The sequence below is a fragment of the Protopterus annectens genome, chromosome 7.part0 (assembly GCF_019279795.1).
Source record: "Protopterus annectens isolate FY-2018-M chromosome 7.part0, PAN1.0, whole genome shotgun sequence".
Taxonomy (NCBI): Eukaryota; Metazoa; Chordata; order Ceratodontiformes; family Protopteridae; genus Protopterus; species Protopterus annectens.
In genome coordinates, this window is record NC_056739.1 from 1,315,942,331 (window position 1) to 1,315,962,587 (window position 20,257).

General features: G+C 34.5%; 1 protein-coding gene across 1 annotated transcript in view; it reads left to right on the top strand.

The window, feature by feature from the left end:
- The window catches only part of ADAMTS9 (ADAM metallopeptidase with thrombospondin type 1 motif 9), a 1,232,634-nt gene that overhangs the window by 558,757 nt on the left and 653,620 nt on the right, over positions 1–20,257 (top strand). The window contains exons 18-19 of the mRNA XM_044077927.1: positions 10,867–10,996; positions 13,090–13,216. Of these exons, the coding sequence (XP_043933862.1) occupies positions 10,867–10,996; positions 13,090–13,216 (257 nt within the window). The remainder of the gene's footprint in view (positions 1–10,866; positions 10,997–13,089; positions 13,217–20,257) is intronic.

Here is a 20,257-nt window from a genome sequence, read left to right on the forward strand (position 1 = left end):
ATTCTACTAAGAAACAAATTTTGGGCCAAATGGCGTTCCTCTAAAACCTCTGCAGATCACCTAAAATTTAAACAACTTAGAAACTTAACTAAAACATCTATACTACTGGACAAAAAAACTTCTTCTTTCAGCTTCAACACTCCAACCAAAAAAGTCCACAAAAATTCTGGTCAGGAATCAATAAATTACTACATCCCAGCAACTCTAAAACACCAACCCCCTCTGGAATCAGCATCAATACTCCAAACTAATTGCTGATTCCTTCAATACCTTCTTCACTGAAGCTATCCAGTCACTTGCTAACTCTCTACCTCCTGTATCCTCCAATCTTTCTTCGACCTTAAAGAACCCACCACCCACTTTCCAACTCCAACCAGTGCCTACATCCTTTATCTGTACTCTCCTTCAAAAGCTTAAACCCTCTACCCCCTCTGCCAACCTCTTACCTCCTAAGTATCTTCAAATAGCAGCAAAATCTATTGCCTACCCTATCTCTATCCTAATTAATAGAACCATCACTGAAGGCACCATCCCATCCATATGGAAAATCTCACATATAATTCCCCTACACAAAGGTGGTAACTCAACAGAACTTTCTAACTACCGTCCAATTGCCCTACTCTCTCCCATAGCCAAAATCTTGGAAAAGTGCATCCATCGTCAACTGCTAGACCATCTCCTCCAAAATAACCTTTTAGCTAACTCGCAACATGGCTTTCAACCTTACCACAGCACCACTACAGCCATCCTATCATTCTCTGACCATATTAACAAGAACCGTAACCATAACACCCTGTCCTCTGCTATCTTCATAGATCTTTCAAAAGCATTTGATATGGTTAACCATCACCTTCTACTGAATATACTTAAGTCCCTTTCACTTGATAGTCAAGCTATACAGTGGTTCAAGTCCTACTTACACAATAGGCAACAGGCAGTACTCTGGAACAATACTCTATCTTCCTACCTTCCTGTCTGTCTTGGTGTACCCCAAGGTTCTATTCTGGGCCCTCTTCTATTCTCTATCTTTATAAATGATCTGTCTACTAGCATCCCACATGCTGTATCCATTCAATACGCAGATGATTCTACCTTAATTTCCTCAGCTACTGAATCATCTCAACTACAGTCACTCACCCAAATGGTCTTTGAATTTGTCGAAGATTGGTTTTTACAGCGTTGCCTCCTCCTTAACCCTAAAAAGACTAAACTTCTACTGTTTACTCCCACACTCAAGTCACCCCCACTTTACTTCACTATTAAATCTAAAAATAATACAGTTATATCCCCTGACACTTCCACTAAACTCTTGGGAGTGACAATTGACCACAGCCTTAACTTTGATACTCATATTAACACCACAATAAAATCACTTAACCGAAAACTAGGCTCCCTCTATAGAATTAAACCTTTCCTTACACCCATAGCAAGAACTTCTATTGCCCATACCCATCTCATCTCAACACTCTTTTATGCACCTCCTATATATACTAACCTATCAAAAAGCAACCTCAACAAGCTGTCAATAGCCTACAACAACATTGCCAGATTTGCTACAGGCTCTCCTGCTAGATCCCACCACTGCCAAAATCTGAAACATCTGGGTTGGCTGGAACTACAGAACCATATTCTACTTTACCAGCTAACTATTACCCACAAAACCCTGTATCATCCAAGCAACACACCAATCCTCAAAAGTCTAATCTGCCCATATAAAAATCTTACAAACCTACGCTCTGCAAACAAATTACTCATCTCTACTCATAAATCTAACAACAAAGCAGGAGAATCCCTCTTCACTAACACTGTAGGCAAAAGCTGGAACCTACTTCCTGTTGAACTTACATCTCTTTCTTCAACTTCACTATTTAAAAAGAAACTTAAATCATATCTTACAACTCACTGGCTATGTCCCTGTACTAACCCTGACTAATCATCTCCCTCTGTTAGTCTTGCTCAACATCTTCTTTTTTTTTTCCCGCATCTCTCTCTTTCTGTTACTTTAAATAATCCACCTTTCTGTTACTTTAATTCCACTACCATTAATGCTGACTTACTGTAACCAGGAACAACTGAATTGCCCATCTTACTGTCTCACAACTTACTACCCTTCACCTAATTCTTACAATCCCATTTTAATTACTTTGTTCTCTTATTCCTGCTCATCACTTTACTTTTTGTGTCTTCCAACTACTTCTAAATCCTTCTCCCTCTTCTCAAAAAAAAAAAAAAAAAAAAAAAAAAAAATTTTTTTTTTATATGTTTTGTTACCTTGGAACACATGTAATCATCTCATAATATTCTTGTAATTAACGTTTTAATGTACTGTATCTGTTAGTTTTCTATGTGGAGCTTTTCTCCCCGGGTCTCTACTGAAAATGGACATATATCCAGCTAGACTAGCCCGGTCAACAAATGTAAAATAAATAAAAATAAATAATAATAAACTACAATGTTTCCAAAACTTTCAGTTTAATACCATAGTCAAGCTATCAGGTTGGCTTAAAATGCAAAATACAGTCTATTATCACGGGACCCGAAAAGATTTGTATTTCAACATATATGTGAGATTTTCACTAATTCAAAATCAAAGTGACTTCATTAAAATTCAAGACAGAGTTGCATTACTGTTTTTGAAGACAGGAACAATGTTTATGAACATATATGCCCAAATATAATATAAATAGGAAACAAAAGCAGCCATGAACAGTAAATTACAGGTGAACAGCCTTTAGAAAATAGCCAGCAGTAAAGAGGTTAAGGCTTTTTAAGATACTAATGAGTATACTTCATTATTTTGGGAAAGTGTGAAGGGAAAAACATCATCTCAATATATAGTCCGATGTACTTGCTTGACTGCTTAGGTTTAATCTCACACTTCCTGGAGAAAATAGTGCTTCATATGGGCTGAATTATACAGAAGTATAAAGTATATCTTAATTATTTAATCCAAGAAATTCATGGAGTCAGCTTTCAGTAGTTTTGTGCCACCCTATATAAAAAGGCTAGTACAATTCTAATGAATCATCTTAGCTGGAAAACTGCATATCTATACGTTTTCTGTAAAGAAAACTGATATAACGTCTGGTTATGTCTGAACAGAGTCAACAGACCAGCCCACACACCTGGTAAACAAAGAATAAGCAAATAAACAGCAATAGTGAAGGGTTAGAATGTGTTTTGTGTTGTTATATATTGACAGCAACTGAGAAATGATTATCAGAGTGATATCTGAGCAACTGAACACAGCAGATACATATATACCTATATCTTACTATCCAGCAAGTATTGCTGTCATGTGTGGTCAGGAAAATGTCTCATTCCACGTTAATATAAATTCATATGTGCTTCTGTATGCATCTAAACTTTTACAAATTGTCTAAGACTTAAGCTTTATCACAAAGTTATGCTTTGGCAATGACATTTTTTTTGTCTTATAAATATAAAATGTTTTCATTAGTAAGTAAGATCACTACTTTAACAGAGAACACTCTATTTTTATATGTAATTTAATCTGTTCACATAGATCCCATTTCTGGAAGCCACTGTATTGAGGACTCTTGGTAAAATGTTCTATTGTACCAGTGAATAATTTGAGAAGCGTAGCTTTCTGTTGTTTAAATTAATCTAATTTGGGAGGACTTATGTATTCATTTGAACAGTAGTTTAATATTTTAAGTCAGGCCATTTTCAAACACTTGTATATGAATAATATATAGTTTCTTTTCTTCCTCAAGAGTGGCTTTGTAAACACTTTCTAGTTACTTTGAGTCAAAAGAAGGAAAATGTCACTAATATGGTGCCTCCTGGTGGATATTATGCCCCCAGTCTCCAGCTGCTTCAGATAGATAAGATGCTCCATAGTGTTTAACAGTGCTATGTAAAACAACCTGACCCACTGATGGCTGTCCAGGTCAGATTGTACTGGAAACATTTTATTGCTTCTCCTCGAGGATGTTGCATGAGATATCACTTTTGCTGTGGATCTGTTTCAGTAAAACAAGAGCAAGCATAGGGGTACTACCAAATTCTTGTGATGCTCTGGATTCCCTAAATAATACCCATTTGGTAACTTGATAGGACAATTGCACACACAGTCCCTTTTCATGGGTGACCCAGGAGCAGTGCCAGGTTGTGTGACTTACTGAAAGTCACTCATTAGGTCGAAGGCTCAGAAAATCATACCCTGTTCTACAGGACTATAACCTTAACCCTATGTGTCAACTGCCAGATTTATACATATCTGACTACTTATCATTCAAAACAGAAATTTTGTTTGATTTTTCTATAACTGAAAGGGAAAATGTGCTTGTTTAGTTTTATTTTAGCTAAAAGGTGCTGCTGTGTTTGTATGCTTTTATTGCTGCTTAGCAAGAAAAAAAAAATAAGGTCAGCCACTTTCCTCAATAGGCAAATAATCTTTTGACTGCTAAAAGCAACATTATAAGCAAAGGGATAGATCTAGGGATGTCATTGTGCCCCCCATTACTCAGCCCTCATTAGACCAATGATTGAGTATAATATCTTCTTTGGTATGCACCTGTCCAGACACATACAACTGCAACCCTCAGAGCGATACCTTGCTAAAAGGATGCAAGCTTAAAGAACATATATCCTACAAGGAATGACTCAAAAACCCGTCACTATATTCAATATCGACATCATACAGAGTATTAAGAGGTGACGTGTGTCTGGCATACAACCATACTAACCCAGTATTGATGGACCTCCTGCACATCAGCAAGCCAAACAGCATCAGAAATACTCAGTCTAGGGATCTAAACCTCTTCTGCAACATCAATAGAATGGTTGGGATAGGGAGATATATCATGCAGAGTATACATTAGAAAATGTGCCCTAGGCTTGCTCCTTGAATTAATAATGGACATCAGTAGCGCCTAAATGCTTTATTCCATGCATGGGTCCCCTCAAATTATTTATGGGTGATCCCACTGATTTTCACTAGGGATAATATATCATTATCAGCCATGGGATGGATAAGGCCAATCTAACACCAAATGGGTAGTTTAATTTAAGTACCAAAAAGAAAATTAGCTAGCTTTAAAATAGCCCACAAAGGCAGGTAGCCCAGTATTTACCTATAAAACTATTACTAGCCTAGCCAAAACACCCTACTGAAAAGTTCCCTCCAACCTCATGGAGGGCAACACAAGATAGACTGGGGAGAACTTGAGTATGTCCATCCATTTATCTAGGTTTGCCTTGATGGTGACAAGATCACTATAGTGATTGACAGAGTGTAGGTTAAGTCCAGAGTAAGGGAATGTACTGAGATATGAATATTTATGCTAATGCATATTATTTATTTGTTGATGAAGGTTTAATTCCATTAACTGAGTATTTCAGAAGACATTTGCTCTGCGAAGGAATACAAGGTCAAAGAAGGTCAGAAATTTCATTGCTCTTTTTGTTTGGTATAGATCCCATCTGTAAAAGACCGAGTACAGAGAGTGAGGGATGGCACTGCTCTAATAACTACATTGTTAATGTCACTGATATTTATGTTGAGAATTTAACTTAACCACCTTTACATTTTTATAAAGAGTGCTGCAGAAGATAGAAAAATGAAGGACTAATGTTTGGCAAATCAGGCAACATTAATGGCATTGATTTTAAACAACATCTGCTAAATACAGTCACTTCTTCATTAATGAAGAATAAGACAAAATAGATAATGTAGCATAGCAACTAATGTAAATTCAGTAGTAGTTTGTCTTGCTGTTGCACTCTTAAAAATAGAACTAAATCCTTCTGCCTTTTCTAGAAATTCTTAATTTCATGGAGACACTCTAACTGGGCTCAGGAGAGAATTCTCAAAGGGTACCTAAATTCTATCCACAATGGACAGCTGAATATAATTCAAACTGTCTTTCGTATGACAGAATTTTCCAATGATAATGATATTGTCTTCTGCAGACGTTAATATTTTTTTGTTAATGCAGGTGCATTTAACCTTTGGTGTGATAATTGTATTCACTTATACTTCAGCTTCCTTGCCTAATGTATCTTTTAGGAAAACTGTGTCATAGAACATTGTGATGTGAATCATCCGTAATACATTTGATTGAAATGAATTGCCAGACACCCTAAGCATCTGAATGTGTTAAAACTTAAATAGCAGAAACTAAAAAGTACAAATGTAATATATTCAGATGATTATAAATATAGGTGTAAAATATCATAGCTGTAAAAATGTATACTGATATAATGTACAACATGTTTCTGACTCAGTACCCTGAATCACTGAATGCACTGTAGCATATAGGCATTGGGCTTTAACTTACTGTTTCCTGTTCATTGCAAGGTTAGCTTAAATTGTTATTAGTACATAGGGGAGCTAAGAAGTAATCTTCACAAAATAATGAATCATATTGCATTTCTAAGATGGGATGAATTTGTATGAAGTCATACTATGGTCAAAGTACAGTCTTTGTTGCAGGTATAAAGTCTAGTTTTATCCTGAAATCCCTGGAAAATGTGTGACTTAAGAAGAGTAAATAGAAGATCAGTTTGAGTTTTTTTTTCTAATCAAAGATTTATAACTAAGTCTGCATGTAGTTTCTGTAGCACTTCTAATAAACACTGATTTACTGAAGAATCTTCTTGACCACTTGCCTGATGCCTAAAATGAGGAACAGAAAAACACTGAAATGAAGTAAATGATATTTGCATTATGCATCTCTAGCACACCCTACGTGGAACCAGAGCTATGAATTTGGCAGCCAGCCAGCAAATACTCTATATTGAAAGGTCGCTTCCTAATAACTATTTCTTAATATGAGAAACCATTTTCTGGCTTTAAATGGAGAATTTGCATTCTCATACTTTGAGCCATTAGGTGGTTATGAGGGGTTATCATTACTGACACTTGCACATTTATGCAAATTTTTGTACCTTGATCTACTTCACAGATACCTACATGATACCCGCCCCTCACCCAGCACATCTACCAAGACAAAACTTTCCCCATGCATCATAAGTGAGCAGAGTCTTCTCCCTCAGCAGATAGTTGTTGATTTGGTTACTGAGGAAGTAAGATTTAATGCTGCTGAATGATTATCCCTTTCATATATACTGGCTAATAATTGCCAGGAAGTTGAGTGGAAAGCTGTCAGAGAGCGGATTCCACATCTCATACTTCCACATACCTAGATATATAGCATAGCTTAAGAAAGTAAAATCAAATAAAAGGGCCTGTGTGGTATGTCAGCCAAAGTAAAGCAAATACAACTACTCAGTGACTTAAAATTATACAATCTCTCTATATCCACTGCATCGTTCATTCTCTTTTTAACACACTGATCCAGTTATATCAATCACTTAATGAAAACATCAGGTGTCAACAATCCAGATGTGAATGTTTTAACTTCACCAAGGTTGTTTCACCTAAAGAAAACTTGGAAACCAAATAAAAATTGCTACTCGTAATCTCTAAACTCTGGGTGAAAATAATAAAAACTGCCTACTTATTTAACACTACAGTATTATACAGGAAACAAGTAGTTACAATATGTTAGTGTTCTCTATTTATAGGTTCATAGGTTTATAGGTAAGTACTAGGCTATTGGCCCTGGGGCCTATACAAGCCTAGCCAAAAAGGTACCCTGGCTTTCGCCACCCAAGAAAATTATTTTCCTGTGCCCCTGTCAAGCAGAACCACAGAAGTGATCCCCGGGTGAATTTCTTATTACCCATCCAATCAAGATTTTTCTTGAAGAGTGCTAATGAGGAGCTCTGTTTGACATAGATAGGTAGTCTGTTCCAGAGTATGGGAAGTCTCTGGGACAGGAATCTATCCCTCCAGCAAGTTCTGTTTATTGTGGTGACAAGGTTTAGGTCCCTAGAGCGTGTAGCTCAGAGGGATTGGGATTTCTGTAAGTGGAGCATATCCAACAGCTCTGGGTTTGACATAGCTTTGTATGTTAGGCAGAGATCGCCTCTGAGTAGGCGATATGCGACAGAGTAAAGCTGGAGTTGTTTGAGATGGTCTGTGTAGGGCATCTGTTTGAGGCCAGTAATCCTCTTCGTGAGGTATTTCTGTGGCCTTTCCAGTTGTTGTAGATGTCTTGTGAGGTACATACCAAAAGGGGCATTGTGCTCTATAATGGGTCTAATGAGTGATGAGCAGAGGGGAACAATGACCTGTATCCAGCTCTGCTGTAGCCTTTTCATACTTATTATATTATGTGCATTCTGCTCACAGTAGGGGCTAAAATACTATCCGTATTACTATCCTTCATTAACAAAACCCACAGAATCATACTCTTCTGAATAACCTTCCACTTCCAAGTTTACATTGGCTAAAGCAATCTCTGCACTTAGTATAGATACCAACATGTCTTGAACAAATTCATTAAGCCATACATGATTTCAAATCATCTCTGATACAAAGCACTATTTCTCTGACTACTTCTGCTGAATCTCTTTAATTTTAATGTCACAGGTCAGATATAAAAACAGGGCGGCTATCATTAAGTTTGCACACTTTCTTAATAAGACCACCCATAATCCATCTCCTTGCTTGGCTTTTCCTGGATTTGTGTGTTATTTAGGCACCCAAGTACAATATTTGCATTACTCTTCTATTCTGACAATACTGACCTCTGCCAGAATGAATTCCAGTATTCATGCTATGCCTGCATTGTTGCTACCTTATCTGGTTTGTTCGATATTCATGCATATAGTTGCAGCTGCTTTCATAAGGATAAGGTGGTTCATGAATCCTGTCTTCTGAAGGTGGAATGGAGAGTCTTCTCTTACAGAAAATGTGGGTCAGAGGATTCATTGCAAGTTGCATCTGAAGGTAGTGATGCAGCTCATCTCACTATATCAGTATATACATCTTACCTTACTTTCCAGAATGTTATGACACATCACCTGCGGAAGGTTATAATTCTTGTCACCTGGTTTGGTAACTTTAAAAATGAAGGACAGCATATTCCTGTTCAGTGAATGTGTATTAGCACAGCACAATAATCAGATCAACAGTATGTATCCTTTACCCCAAACTATCATCTTCATGCTTATTAGCCTGATGGCTGCAACCGTTTTATCTTTCATTATATAATTAATTCATAAGCTTTGGTTGAACAGTGATAGAATATTTATATTAGTATTAAATCTGTGCTGCCACATTACACACTATTCTTTCTTCTTATGGCTTAGCAGCAGTCTGCCATAAGTATGTTACTGCCTAAGAGGTAATGGTTATGGCTGATTAAGCATGAAGATGATAGTTTGGGGTAAAGGATACATACTGCTGATCTGATTATTGTGCTGTGCTAATACACATTCAATGAACAAGAATATGCTGTCCTTCATTTTTAAATGGTTGCAGCCATCAGGCTAATGACTTAACCTGGAAGCTGTCATACTTGATAGGTTAGGGAGAGCTGAAACATCTGTCAAGGTTGTACAGAGGTGCTGTACAATACCAGTTCCATAAGAGCAAGTAAGATCAGTCAAAAAAGGAGTTGGTGGTGTTTCTTAAAATGTCATGTCAGAGCTGTGCTTCATAAGTACAATGACAGGAAGAACTATAAAAAAGAAAACAGAAAGCAAAGCATCAAAATGAACTGAAAACGATTGAGTGATCACTTCAAGACAGTGGATACTGTGAAAATAAAATAGAAATTCTTAGTTATTTCAAAGATACAAATGAGAAGAGAGGCTGAACTGATTTTATACAATACTGATTTAAGAAAAAACAGTGTCGTATCATAATGCTGGAAAGGGGATAAGATACCGTGTAGCATTAGAAAAAACATATCTTTATACAATGAAGTGTTCTGTAAAAGAAAAAAATATCCCAGCAGAAACTTTTTACAGCTGGAGCATTCAGGAGCACATGAAGATGGTCTGAAAGAACTGTTATCAATATTGGACTTAGAATATGGGGGCTAAATTAAAGAGGATTAACAGGCTATAGTTATATTTTTACAGTTGGCCGCTGTATGTAAATGCTACATCACATTCAGTCTGTGTGTAAAATTTTAGATTTACCTTACAAAACAAGTAGCCATTTATTAACTTATTGTTTTAGCAAGTTTTGTCTGTGGACAGCTTGAATAACCATGATGTTCGTTACATATTTAATACTGATGATTTGTTTTGCAAGTTTTGTCTATTTGCAGGTGGAAGAATCCTGTTGTTTTTTACACATTTAATACTTCTTATTTGTTTTCCAGATTTTGTCTGTCAGTAGACTGAATAACCCAGATGTCTGTCACACATTTAATATTAATTTTGTAACCCTGATGTTTGTTATACATTTAATATTTCTTGTTTGTTTTGCAGATTTTGCCTGTGTGCAGGTTGAATAACTCTGATGTTTGTTATACGTTTCTATTTACTCACTTAGAAAAGTCCTGGCTTTGCTCTTGCTACCCACCTGACTAACTCTATATTTTCCAGTTTTTATATACACCCTCTGACTTTCTTTAGATCTACACTTTACAGTATTATCCTATTATGCCTTCTTCATTCCCTATATACACTTACTCTATTACCTCAAATCATTTCAAGTCTTCCTCAAAAATATCATACTGTGCTTTCTGATATATATGCTAGTCTAGTTTGTATAATACTGTATACTCTTTGATGTACAAATTTTCTTAAAATTACTAAGGTGTCAACTCTTTCGGTTATTTATATTTTGTAATGTGCAGTTTCATTGTTGACCTGTACTTTGCAATTGTCTTGTGGTATAATGTTTGTTTTTCATATTGCTGGAGCGTTTCTCTCCTGGCTTCCTCTGAAAATGGACCTGTGTCCAATCTGAATTTCCCAGGTAAACAAATGTTAAATAAATAAATATATATTTAATATTCCTTATTTGTTTTGTAGGTTTTGTCTGTGGGCAGGTTGAATAACCCTGATGTTCGTTATACATTTAATATTCCTATTGAAGATAAAGCGCAGCACTATTTTTGGAACCCCAATGGCTCATGGCAGGATTGCAGCGCCCTTTGTCAAGGTATGATCTTATAAACACTAATTGTATGAATGGTTATTTGTAGTATTATGCAATTCAGTTTTCTTATACTGCCTATAGTTTTGATTAAATATTTATCTAGTTGTAGCAAAAGATAAGGAATTAAAGGCCCACTTGCTCTTCCCACTTTATTTTTCAGTTCTTAAGTAATAATTTAATAACTTTCAACATTGGCTTTTTAATATTACTATTATGCTCTCACTTTCATGCCATGTTCCCTAACTTTTCTACATGATATTGTTTTCATACTCTTGCAGTGTGCACTGATGCCATACATTCCAATCCAATTTGAAATTAGAGGGGTCACATGGTACATCTTTAATACAGTTTGTATAGCACGTCATGAAGCAGGCAATAAGATAAGGAACACCCTTTTGAATCCTTATCTTCCTGTCATCTGCACTACTTGCATCTCCTTGTACCAGTTTCTGCTTCCTCTTCACTATTGCTTCTTGTTTTTTCTCCTCTAAAACAGCTATTATATGAAATGCAAAGCCTAAAATGTTATGCTATCATCGTACAATTGCCTGTAGGATGATATTAGAAAAGGTATTTGTGAAACTGCTCCTTGATAATGACACCACAGCCTCATCCTGGCCCTGTGGGGTAAGAAAGATAAAGCCCTGACTAGGGACATGTATTTGTAACGTGGGCACTGTGGAAGGCATGGCCGGGCAGGATGGTAGTCAGTGACTGCAGTTGGCTCTCCCATTGGGGGTGGGGGGGTGGGACATGGCTTGCTGCATTAGCAACACCCACAGAGAGGCAGCTGTATTGTTCATAGCAATGGACCTAATAAGACCCCACAACACTAGCAAAGAGTTACTCAAGCTATGGTTTCACTTTCCCACTTAGGAATCTTATGTGTCTGTGTATGTGTGTGTGTGTGTGTGTGTGTGTGTGTGTGTGTGTGTGTGTGTGTGTGTGTGTGTGTGTGTCTGTGTTTTGTTTTTGTTTTTACCAGAATGTAAGGTGTTCCTCTTAACATTGTTAGCATTCTATTCAGTACCATATTATGGCTCAGGTGTTTAAGAGTCCATTTGTTTTGTATATTACACAGCTGAAGGTTGCTGATATGCTCTGTGAGGTGAATCTTAAATCCATTCCTTTGCTCTACAGCAATCTATGTTGGGCTGGGATATTCATCATTTGGGGACACTAATGGGTTCTAAATTTCTTTTTCCTCTTAAGTGTCTCATACATTCTTACGTATGGAGACAGGCTTGCTTTTACAGATGTGGAAAGTCACAGACTCTGTCCATTTTTTATAAGTGGAAATCTGATAATTTAGATCCACATGAACAGCCAATAACTCAGGTAGATGTGATTTTAGTTTAACATCTTATTGTTATTGAAGATTGGCACTCCAAGAGTGCAGCACCCCTTATGCTGCTGTACAGTGTCAATACTAGAAATGAACTTTAGCAGCTGGTGTAGGGATAGAACCCACAGCCTTCTAATCTCCTTGTCATTAGAGATAGAGATAATTATGCTGCTTATTGAGATAACACTACAAGGGCTATGTAGATCTATGAAACCGTTAAAGTGAAATATACTTGATATTTATGCCAATTTTTCAGTCTTATAAACAACTGTGTATTTGTCTTTTTTTGGACGCTGAGCTGTTTTAATAATTTTAGCTGGAAAAAAAACGCTGATTTGTACAAACTAAAAAGACTGCCCTTCCAAAGATTTTATTGGCATGGACTCCAAAACACTCAGAGGATCAGCATTCAGACAACAGCTAACTTAGTTAAAAAAAAATTGTTATGAATAGGAAAGTAGGCTGTGCTCTCAATTAAATATTTAGCTCTGAAATTGCTGCATCTTGAAAAAATTTAAATACTAGAGTGTAGCAGCCTTGGACAAAATGTTATTGCCTATGTGAGAAATATTGTTTTTTTCATATATGCTAGTATCTCCAGTTTCTGTGTTGGTAAGCCTGACTGATCAATAGATTTTCTACCTATGAACAATATGACTTCATACGTTATATGTTTTTATGATAACAATATTTTTACATGCATATAAAGAAATAACAATAATCTGAAACATCTTTATAATTTTCTTTCTAGGTGAACGAAGGAGAAAGCTGGTGTGCATCAGAGAAGAAGACTTGCTAGTGGTTTCAGATCAAAGATGCGATCGCATTTCACAACCAAGTCCCATAGTTGAAAGGTGTAATATGGACTGTGAAGTCAGGTACAAAACCATGAGTATAATGTGGAAGCATATTTTGCGTTTCCTTTTCCTATTCCTGCAGTGAAAGTGCATGCGTCTACCATATATCTGCAAGCAAGCTGAGGGGGATTTTCCTTCATGTCACAAGTACTTTTAGGTAACTTTAGTGAAGAGAGATCAGTTAACTGTATCAGTTCAGTACTGTTCTGGTTACATGAGTGTTCAAGGAGAAACAGGAACATGTTGCATCTGGAACCTTTCCTACGTAGGTTACGTAGATGTATTCACTTCCAACATATGCCAATGCAGGCTAATGCAGGCTGTGGGGCTCAAATAACACTGAGAATCCAGTTTATTTCTTATGTTCACCAGTTCTAAACTCTACAAGAAAACAACTACTCAATGCATAGATTAATAGTTTTATTCACACATAGTGAGCAGATCTTTGGTGTCCATGCGCTAAAGGGAATTGTTCAGTAACCTAAAATGCACTACTACCATATCAAAAAATAATGACATATTCCAGATGTATAAAAGTGTTCTGCAGATACTTTTCTAGTACTCACCAAATGTCACCTGAAAAAACTATTGCTTTCACAAGCCTATGGAGATATTTTATTCATTCAAAAGAAAACTGAGGGCAGCACTTTATAGAAATGAGTGATGTGTATCAATAACTTCAAATCTAACAGATTTTCTCAATAAGTATTTATGCAATTCAGGGAAAATGACATTGCAGTTCTACAATTAGAAGAAATGGTAAAACAAGCATGCAGAAATCTTTACTGTAAGTGGATGGTGAATAACCAAGCAGAAGTAGCGTTACATTTTTGTAATAAGGCCAATATCTTGTTAAGAACACTCTTCGAAAGTCCTGACCATACAAATATTACTTTTCCCCCGATCTGAAAAATGAAACTGAGACTAAGTAAGGAATTCACCAAATAAGAAGGTAACTTTGTCAGGAACCGAAATACCTATAACAGAGATGCAGTAAACCATTGCAGAGTTACAGCCATGCACTGCTTCTCCACATAAAATATGATAATTTGCCACCATGTTTTTTCGTGTACTACACAAAGATTTTGTCTGACTGTTGCTGAAAGGATTTTGGTTTCAGCTCCATTTTTCAGCTTGGAGGCTGACAACTATTGCTTTTAGTTAATTTTTAGGTATTTATATGAAGTCTTCCATGTAACTCTAGCTCCAATGTACCAATATGCCATGTACCAATCTGGACCCCTAATAGCCAGATCAATACATCATACACTCTTTCAGCAAATGCCAGATGTCTCAAGTAAACTCACTCAAAGCAGTTTTTAAAACCAGTGGAGTTTATTCTTTATCCCAGTGTTGCATGACCACAAAGTAGGTATGTATGTCTGTGGGGTTTAGGGGCATCCTCTCACATGAAGATGGAGGAGGGAATACCTCTGTGCAAAAAATAAATGAAAAGTGGCTTTCAGCAAGATTCTTCCAATGAATGAATTGAAACTGTCTATTTATCAACGTGAATCCAGAATCAGTAACCAATCCACAAAGCGACCAGTTTTCAGAAACGGTGAAGGAATGTTATTACCACATTTATAATCTAGAATTTTGGGTACTGTAAAACTAATTATGAAGTCTGGTTACAGCAGTCAGATACTAAAAAATGTACTCGAAAATTGGTCATAGCTGTACAGCAAACGGCACCTTGCTAAGTATCGAAAGCATAGTCTTGCATAGTGGTTGGACTTAGATCATGAGGATAATGGTCAAGATAAAGTCCATAAAGTCAAAGAGATGCAGACATATCTGTTTTTTCACCCCAACTTTGCAAACTCTATAGCTGATAGGGCTAAGATGTCCTAGACTCTGCATGTCATCAGAAATGACAAACAATGAGGAATTATCCATAGCTGCTTCAAAGAAGGAAATTTAGTTTGCTCAAGAAAGGCAGAATGTGCCCTACATTATGGCACTCCAGAGCACCTGCACATAAAGAAGGTCCCAAGCATGGAACAATATAAAGTAGCCCTTTAAGAACAACATCAGGAACTATTAATCTATGTAAAGTAACAAAGGCATCTGTCATGTCCAGCAATAGCATCAAGGTACCATGCAGCAGTAGGCATTACTCCCTAGAAAGTTATCATCCTAAAATACTAGATGTACTTGTTAATGATGTTGAGTTCCAAAATGTCTCAAACCCTCCTATCCCCTTCAGAACAATGTGCAAATTTCTTTTACTTTTCCTTCCGTTATTCATTCTTATATACCACTGTTTGACTATTCCGTTTTACTACGTGTTAGGCAATTGTTATAATAAACTTGATCTTGCACTTGAGAATGAGATAAAAATCCAAACAACAAACAGGCCAAAATATCTCCCTTCTGAAGAAAAATGTTTTGTCTGACCAGTGAGTACTGTGTAGTATCTAGAAGGAAAACAAAACAGCACCACTGAGAGCTGGCATCCATGCAGAGGAGTATGTGACTTCCTAATGAAATGTTAGGTCTCAAAATGCAGAGTCATGAAACACCAAAAAAAAGGCTAAAAGTAAAGGAGAAGAGTGAATATCAAACATTACTGTCCACCCCAACTTATAAACTCCAAAATCACCATACCTTGGTGAAAAAGGGAATACTCCAAAAAATGGCAATTTCATACTTAATATATGTAATCTCTGCATTTCATGACATGGCATTGTGAGTTCCAACATTTTAAATGATTACTAGAATATGATCCTAGATACATGAAAATATCATATTCACATATCCTGCCATACATTTAGATAACAGTTTCTTTTTTTAAAAAACAGCTTTATTGAAAACATTAAAATAATGAACAGATCTTTTGTAAAAAATTGAATAAGTTAAATTTTTAAAATACAATATTAAAAAAAGAAAAACAATAATAGCATGGTAAACTATATACAATGATGTTCACTATATATCGAATAACAGGATCAATTAATTTTAGTTTGGCAGAAGAAAATGAAAACATAGAATAAAAGATTTAAAGAAAAAGAAAAGATTAATGCATTAATCATTTATCCAGTTCTTTAATCAATAATTCATGTACATTTTCTCATTTGTAATATAATTTTGTATTCCTTGTAGATTTAGATTTGATAGTTAACATTTCTAACTTAGATATTTGTAAGAGAAGACCTTTAAACTCTTTAAATGAGGGAACTGATGAGGAGTTCCAATTTCTTGTGATTAATTTTCTGGCAATGGAAAGTATAGACCAGAGTAAATAATATGTGTTTTTATTTATACAGTCTGGGACAGGTGTATTGAATAATGCAAGTGACTTTGTAAGCATATAATTGTCTGTAAAAATTGTCTGTAAAAAGTGTTAACTTCCTCCCAAATTTTCTTTAATAATACACAGTTATAAAATATATTATTCCAATCAGCATTTGTTACTGTGTTACATCTCCAGCAAACAACATTTTGTTTAGTTATCTTACTTATTTTATGAGGTGTGATGAAAGATTTATGTAAAAATCTCCATGTAAAGATTCTCCATTTAATGGAGAAAGCGTTTTTGCTGGCTGACTGAAGGAAATTAACTTTGTCTTTTTCTGAGGGAATAAAGCTATTGATTGTTGCAAATGAATTCCAATAATTATCTGAATATGCATCTAGATCTTGTTTAATTGCTTTATATATGTATGATATACTATTTTAACTGGTTAAATATTATAAGTGTATAAAATCAAATATTGAATAAGTTTGGGTATTGAATTTTTAGCATTTGAAGGGATTAAAATTAGCTTATCTAGAATATATTTTCTAAACTCTTGCAAATCTGACCAAAGTAGAGAGTTAAGGTTATATTCATCTATAAGAGCATTAATAGATGTTGCCTCATTTTTATTTACATTTGATGCCAAAACATCATTTTTTTTTTGTTTAATAACATTTTAGAATGATCTGCAGATAGAATTATACATTGTGTATAGGCAACAGGGAAGATGAGGAACAACCAATTTTCAAAGATTCTAAACCTAAATATATAGTTTTTAAAGGCCCTTAGAATTAAAGTTATATAAGTAGATTTAAACATTTGAATGGAATAATTGAAAAAATACTCTTTCATATTTCATATAAATGAATTATTTATTAACTGTGGTAGATGTTTGTTATTTTCATTTTTGGTATTTTGGGATACATTTAACATAATTTCCTTCCATTTTGCAAAATACTCACCATCTATAAGATAAACAATTGTTTTAATAACTGACGAAATTCAATAAAGTTCTAGATTTGGTAAAGATACGCCTCCATTTTCCCAGCTGTACATATGATAGGACAATGCAATTCTAGGTTTTATTGGATGCCATAAAAAGTTCTTAATCAGTGTGTTAAATTTTTTAATAAAAGAGCCTGTAGGGGGAATAGAGATAAATTGTATTATGTATATCTTTGGAAGCAAGATCATCTTTATAATGGAAAGTTTTTCATCCATTGTAAATAAAATCTTGTTCCACTTACTAATTAGAGTCTCTGTGGTAGTTATACCTTTCCTATAATTTAGGTGTAAGATATGTTATTTGTTGGGACTGAGGTATATATTTTTTATATTGGTCTTGTATATTATAACTTTTGGAACCAATTAAAAGAATCTGTGTTTTAGAATTATTAAAATTAAGACCAGAACTTTTTTGAACTATGTCCATATTTTTAAACAATTCTTGTAAGGTAGGGTTAGTACCACCAAGAGTGATTAATACATCATCAGCAAACATTTGGATTGTTGATGTTTCATTACAATTTAATCTATAGCCTTGTATATTATTGTTATGCCTTATTAGGTTAGCCCAAGGTTCCATAATTAATGTGAATAAAAGTGGAGATAGAGGGCAACTTTGTCTGGTTCCTTTTACAATGGGTATGTTCTGGGATACACTTGTACCTATTTTTATGTAGGCTTGACTTTCATTATATAATTGAGTTATAAGGTTAATAAAGCTATTAGAAAAGTTTAAGTCCTTCAGTAAGATAAAAATATAATTCTAATTAACTCAGTCGAAGGCACAGTTAATATCTAAACTAACAAGAGTCAAATTATTCTTTACGGCTTTTACTGATTCAATTAAAGTTATTGTTCTTTTGATGTTATGATAAGAAGTTCTATTAATTATAAAACCTGTTTGATCCATATCTATCAGGGATGGGAAAAATGTTTTAAGTCTAACAGCATAAATAGACGTGAACATTTTATAGTCTGTATTTAATAACGAGATGGGTATATATGAAGCACATTTTACAGGAGCTTTACCAGACTTTAGTATGGGGGAAATAAATTTGTATCTCCAAGAGGGAGGTATAATGTTGTTATTTTGAGCTATATTGAATATTGTATGTAGTAGAGTTAACGCTTTAGCAGGCAAAACCTTATAGACTTCAGAAATGATACTATCGTTACCAGGAGCTTTATTTTGCTTAAGTTTGGTTATTTGATCTTTTACTTCTTTAAAATATATTTGTTTATCCATTAATTTTATTTGTGCTTCAGATAGTCTGTTTTTTATATTATTATTATGTATAAATGATTGAATATATTTTGTATTATTAATGTTATCATTAGTTTGGTTTAATTAAAAAAAATCTCTAAACTCACTTAATATATTTGATAAATCAGATACCGTTTTTGTTGGAGAATAGATTTCATTAATATGGTGAAGTTTATTTAATCTTTTAGTTTTGTTAGCTAGTATATTCATGGATCTAGGATTTTTAGAAAAAGTTATACGTTTATATTTTTCAAGATTTATCATGCATTTATGGTTTAAAATTTCCATGTATTTATTGTTTAAGGTATTTATTTCATTCATTTTGTCTTTCTTATCTGGATTCTTTGAAGCATCAAGCCTTAAAGCAACTAACTTTGTTTGTATATCTTGAAGGTCTTTATCCCATGAAATTATTTTCTTTTTATACCAATCAATAAATTTACCATATAGGTAGGCTTTTAGAGCATCCCAAATGTATACTTCTGAAGTTTCCTGTGTACTATTAAGTTCAATAACATTTTGTACTTCTGCAGTGAAGAAATCAATAAAATCTTTGAGTTTAAGTATATAGGCTGGTATCCTTTTAATGTGAACATTAAATGTGGAGTTTAGTATAACATCGAATGCTATGGAATTATGGTCCAAAAGGGGACAAGAAATCACTTTTAAGTTTGATAAGAAATCAGTTAAGTTATTGGAAATTAATACCCTATCTATTCTTGAATATGAATTATGCCTATGTGAGTAAAATGTATAGAACAGTGACTTGGGGTCAGAAAATATCTTTCATCGTGTATGAATCTGAGAATTTATTCACTAATTTAGCTAAAGTTGGAATTTTCCTTTTACCACTAGTACTAGAGTCTTTTATGTCAGAAATACAGTTAAAATCCCCAGCAAGAATAATACTACCCTTAGAAAACTGAACTATATGTTCTATATGTTCTATATGTTGTTTCACTGTTGTAGGTCCAATGCCAGGAATCTAATACATATTTATTAATGTTAAAATGTTCTTATTAAATTCTATAATAACTGAAGATAACATCCCTTTGTTATCTTTGTAGGTGTCAATTATTTTAGGCATAGGTAATGTATTTTTCCATAGTATGGCCACCCCATTTTTTGTGTATGTTTTGAGCTAATCAAAAGATTTTGATTCCAATTTTGTGACATCTTCAGTTAGTAAATGAGTTTTTTGTAGAAATATTAACTGAGTATTATGCAATTTAAGATATTTGTTCAAAGATCTTCTCTTATTAAGATTATTTAATCCATTGATGTTTAATGATATACACTTTAATGATGTCATGAAATGTTAATGTTCTAAATATCTGTTGTTGAATAACACTCCTTTTTCTCATTTTTTATAAGTGAATAGAAATTGACTATTAGGAATACAATTATAATTTACACATAAAACGTGAAAAACATTTATCCAATGAAATGTGTTTACATCAAATTCAATTTTGAAAGATTTGGTGAACATCATAATAACTATTAACAGAAATGTATAACATTTACTAATAACATAGACTCTTTCAAAAAAAAA